General features: G+C 33.3%; 1 protein-coding gene across 2 annotated transcripts; it reads left to right on the top strand.

Annotated features, from left to right (window-relative positions):
• Positions 1 to 1,287: 1,287 nt before the first annotated feature.
• Positions 1,288 to 4,121, top strand: LOC104900794 (protein C2-DOMAIN ABA-RELATED 11). 2 transcript variants are annotated; one of them, XM_048634986.2, is made up of 4 exons: positions 1,288 to 1,554; positions 2,142 to 2,279; positions 2,868 to 2,963; positions 3,530 to 4,121. In XM_048634986.2, exons 2-4 carry the CDS (start codon positions 2,148 to 2,150, stop codon positions 3,827 to 3,829), a joined length of 528 nt encoding a protein of 175 aa, XP_048490943.1. In that variant the 5' UTR covers positions 1,288 to 1,554; positions 2,142 to 2,147; the 3' UTR covers positions 3,830 to 4,121. The 2 variants fall into 2 exon arrangements, with proteins under 2 accessions (XP_048490943.1, XP_010686616.1); XM_010688314.4 differs by having other exon boundaries at positions 1,292 to 1,554; positions 2,162 to 2,279.
• The last annotated feature ends 1,243 nt before the right edge of the window (positions 4,122 to 5,364 follow it).

Raw genomic sequence — 5,364 nt, 5'->3', positions numbered from 1 at the left:
TATCATCACGGTGGTATTCATCTAGTAGTAGTATGCACTAAACATTATTTTTACCACAATATACTTCTAAGTTACAGTGGCGGATCTTGAAATTTTTTCTATTGGGAACCAAAAGTTTACCACAAGTCTAAGACTACCATATGAATTTTACTTGCAAATTCAATAAAATAAATAAATATATACTCTATAAAAAATATATCAGAAGAAATAAAATAAATATAGCTAAAATATTGAAAGCACAAGTGCAACACTCCACTCTTGGAAAACCAACAAATGTAATGGTCGACCCTCTTTTAACATTTTATAATTGTCAGTACTTAATGCTAAAATTCTTATAAACTTATGTGTAAATTGAACATCAATTAAACAAAAAAAAAATAATATGATAAAACAATCAAAATCCATCAAATATTAGCCACTAACAATGAAAACTAAAAATAATGCTTAACCTTTTGTACAAATTGAACATCAATTAAACAAACGAAAAAACATAAAAGAGACAGATTTCTTGACTTGTGTCAGCGTGACAAACTCCACTTTTTATAGTGTTACACTACTACTCTTCTCTCAAATCATGGATATTAGAATTCTAGGCTGTGAGCATTAAACGGTGAACACAAATTGTTGCCCTTTTAATTTTTATTAAAAAAATAGAAGGCCAAAATACCAAAGTTGTAATGATTTTTTCTCAAACCTTTGTGAGACCAGGCCAATCCTTCCCCTCCAATGGTCCGCCCTTGCTAAGTTAGGACTAATCAGTTGATTGCACCCTTAAGAATTGAGTTTAGACCACTATTTAGGTAGGGAGGATTTTCTATCGGGAATAGTCAAGACCTAACCATAGATAAATCTCTTTATGAATTATAATTATACAATTCAAAATATACATAAACGCTAATGCTATTAGCCTATTATGACATATACTCCTCACCTCGTTGAGGTTGAGGTCGAGGTTGTGAAGTAGTGGCATCGCTCCCCACCTTATTGAGGATGAGATGGTGGAGGAGTGACATCGCTCTCCACCTCATATTCTTAAGATCTAGAAATTAAACTTCATGAATTCATTTGTTAATTCTCCTTACCCTTTCAAACAAGTCTCTTTCATCTTATCTTAAACAAAATACTCTCCAACTTGTATCCTAAAATATAGGGATCAAATATATTTTTTTGACTAAGATCGGGCATGGTCTTTAAGAATCCATTAATAGAAAAAAGTGGAGTGGAAACTAGAGACGCACGCTTTTCTAATTTTCAACACTCTCGCCACCCGAGTGAGAATAAGTAAGGAATAAACGAACAGAACAGAACAGGTCAAAGATAAGTTTTTGGTCTTTCTTCTTTATTTACATCAAAGTTTTGTTCTTTCTGCTTTTAACTTTTCTGGGTGTTTTCTCTTTATATTAAACCATTTCTCTCGCTTTCATTTTTTTTTTACCTTCAACATTCTCCATCTATAATTTGAAGCAGCCAGCAAAAAAGACTTATTAGTACAAGAACAAATAAGCTGCAGAAATTTTAAAGTTTCCTTTTTCTCCAGGCATCTTTTCCTCAAAGGTTAGAGAATTTCCATACACTTCAATTTTTCTCTTGTTTTTTTTTTTTCCAGTAGCAGCACATTGATTTCTTATGTTAACTTAAATTGCAAATCTTAGAGTTCTAGATTATAAATTTTACAGTAAAAAATTTGTGTCTGTTTTACCTGCTTCTGTAGTATCTGTAGTAGTACATGTTACTCTGAATGTCTGTTTTTTGGTGAATAGTACCAGCTTAACAATTTTAAAGCCATATTTAATTTAGAGCTATTTAGCTTGATCCTATGGTCTCTCCTACTAGCTTAACTAGTTGTTTTCTTTGGGGATTTGATGATATGATCTGTTCCTACTCAATACCAATGTTTATCCGACACGAATCTAAGTGTCTACTTGGATACGGGAGTCTGTTGTTTAGTTTGAAATGAAGTATCCAAGTGTTGTGTCGTGTGCACACAACATAGGATTCTTGAGGTAAATGAAGGTGTCGAAGTAACATAGCTCAATACTCATTGGGCCAGCCTGTTTTTTGGCTTTTGTTTTCCTGTATGATTGCTTGTTTCAATCTACAGCTTTTTAGTTTGGTTTGTAATAGTATGTTATATTTGATAGTTCCTTATGCTTTTGGCTAGATCGCCTATGTCGAATTCTGGCGGCGTCCTTAAAGTTGTGGTGGTGCAAGGCAAGAGGTTGGTTGTTAGAGACTTCAAGACCAGTGATCCTTATGTCAAACTCAAGCTTGGAGATCAGGTGACTTCTGAATTAACTTTCATGCCATCTCTTTATGTTTTACTTTGATATCCAATGCTCATTTCAAGGAGTGTGATTTCTGTGTATTTTTAGTTTTCTTCAGTTCATTTGCCTATGATATTTGATTAGAATACTTGTGCCTTGTAAGTTCTATATGGCTTGAGTTTTCCTGAAGAGCTTGAGTATATTGCGGTTCTAGTTAAATCGTGTTGGCATTGATAGAATTTATACTTTCATGTGTGAAGTTTCGGTGGCTTCATAAATTGTAAGTGATAGAGTATAAATCTATTCCTGGGGCCTCAATCATGAGCTTAAGCTTTTGGTTGAGTTGGTCCTTTGACATGGTATACTCTATCAGTAAGTCTTAAGTTGAAACGTCTAATCTATAGGCATTATCTATTTTGAACCTGGACTTATTTTGATTAGTTATAATTATTCTCTTGAGTTGACACAGTTGTTATTATGTAATCACCACTCTATTTCAGCAATTGTTACTTCGTTTTTACTGTCGAATTTACTGATTCTTGTCTCATTGCTGAAATCAGTTCCGCTTTTGTCTGATGTTTTGACTGTTTTACTTTCCTCTAGGTTGCAAAGACTAAGGTAATCAACAGCTGCCTAAACCCTGTTTGGAATGAGGAGCTAACCTTCACCCTACCAGAACCTGTTGAAACTCTGAAGTTGGTTAGTGGTTTTCGTTTTACTTGATTTTGTTGCTTTTTTCGGCATTTTGTTAGTGATTTGTCTTGTTCACTTGGTGTTTTGTGGAGTAGCATTTAGTTTGCTCGAATATGTTAGGATTTGTTGCAGTTGGAAATGGTTTTCTTTTACACACCAGGGTATCAGATGCTTATGATAGTGTAGTAGTTGAGAGTTAAGGTTGAATATTGACTAGTCCATTTATTGACTTAAAAAATCAAGAATGATTCTCCAAAATTGCTTTTTAGCTAAATGCATATAAAAATAGCAAAAGAACAATCAAGATCTTTGTTTTATGTTCCTAGATAATTGTCCTTCCATTGGTATATTCCTTCTTAGCTGGTTTATATCCTCAGTATGCATCCTCAATGAAGCATTGTCTTTATTACATTGAGATAGTATATGACAGAAGGAATTTCTACTAAAAAACTGCAGTTAGATATATGATGCTGCACTACTAATGAATGGTTTTGTATAAATCCGGTGTATAAAAAGATGTAAGGCACTGTGATCTCCCTACTAAAATTGGGTTTGATGTTGTTGCTATGTAGGAAGTGTTCGACAAAGATCGGTTCAAGGCAGATGATCAGATGGGAAACGCTCATGTAAATATTCAACCACTTGTATCAGCAGCAAGACTGAAGCATATATTGAAGGTTTCAACAGGAGAAACAACTTTGAGAAAAGTGATCCCTGACAGTCAAAATTGTTTGGTAAGAGAGAGTTGTATCAATTGTGTGAATGGCGAGATTATTCAGGAGGTGTGGCTAAGGCTTTCTGGGGTTGAATCTGGAGAAATTGAATTGAAACTCAAGTTGGAAATTCCTAATCCAAGTTCACCCCCTAGCTAGAACATTCAATTATGGTGTCGTGGTGATGGGTGCTACATTGGCTGGCCATAATTGCCTACATAGGACTGCAGTTTGATGAATGGTCAGGGAGAAGTGTGATATTCGTATGCCTGAGTATACATTACTGACAAGCTGGTAGTGTTAGTGAATTGAGTTGTGTGATTTACAATTTAGGTAGATGGAAAGTGAATGAGGTTTGAAACGGACCAAAACATGTATACCAAGGTGTACCATTTGCCAACTGTGTACATTTGTGTTTTTATAAAAGTGACTTCGGAGAGAAGTTAGGCTCCGTTTTGTTGGGCGTAAAACATTTTCAGTGTAAAATGATTTTCATGGAAAACAATTTACAATGGAAAATACAATTCCAAAACCAGTTTTTTGTTGTTTGGTTCCATGTAAGAAATATGATGACATGAAAGGAAAATGAAAGGGAAAGTAAGGAGCTAGTGAGAGGAGTGTACGAGAGAGATAAAGAAAAGGAAGGAAAACAGTATTTGGAAAGGAAAATGGTTTTCCACCATTGGGAGAGCAATTTTATTCCAAGAGAAAATGATTTTACACATCTTTGCAACCAAACAATGTAAAATTGAAAATAGAGGAAAACAGTTTTTCAGGAAAATATATTATGTCCTATCAAACGGATCATTAGCTAATGTTTGTGTGATACTGTTGACTCATAGTCACAAGTGATACTGTTGCAAGCTGCTAGGAAAGCAAAGGTATAAATGCCATACTAAACTATTTTTTTTAAAAAAATTTATATGAGCTACGAAGACAGTACAAAATACGAAGAAAATTAGGAGGAATTCGAACCTGTGAATTATCGTTTAGAGCACTTTAATTTTAACCACTAGACCAAAGACATCCTTAATATACTAAACTATGAATGTTAGAAACACAAAGACAATTTAAAGTCTCCCAAGTCCCAACCATCTTCAAGTCATCTTTGGAAATAGTCCCCAAATAAAAATAAAAATAAAATCGGTGGGCCCAAAAAGTCTCAAAGGCCAAGATGTTAAGATAAGGTCTGTTGACCCCCAAAAAGCCAAAAAAATTAATTTCAAATCTATTTATCTGAGTCCTCAGTGAAGAAAATAACAGAAATCACATCCTTACAAACTTGAGTAGTTGAGAACCCTTAAGAAAATGAGTGATGCAAGTAACAAGTGTTATTAACAGTATTTGGTGTTAACATTTTAGTTTGAATATGTAATCGTGAATGTTATATGTTAAATCACATAATTATTATATTGAAATTATATTTCACCATCTTAATATAGCTACTCGATGATTTGACATTATCGATGTACTACGTTGACTATTAATATCTTTAATTATAAATTCATAAACTTAAAAAAAATATTTTTTTGATTATACATTATAAGACTAATTTAACATGACCAACAATATATTATATGATATCATTCATTCATTTGCATTTATAAATTAACTTTCAAATATGATTAAAGTTATTATCTTATTAGTCAAAAAAATTCCAATGTTACATGTATTTGGAAAAGGATGTACTATTT

Source organism: Beta vulgaris, chromosome 8 (assembly GCF_026745355.1).
Source record: "Beta vulgaris subsp. vulgaris cultivar EL10 chromosome 8, EL10.2, whole genome shotgun sequence".
NCBI classification, from domain to species: Eukaryota; Viridiplantae; Streptophyta; class Magnoliopsida; order Caryophyllales; family Amaranthaceae; genus Beta; species Beta vulgaris.
This window is presented reverse-complemented; position numbering and strand designations above follow the sequence as displayed.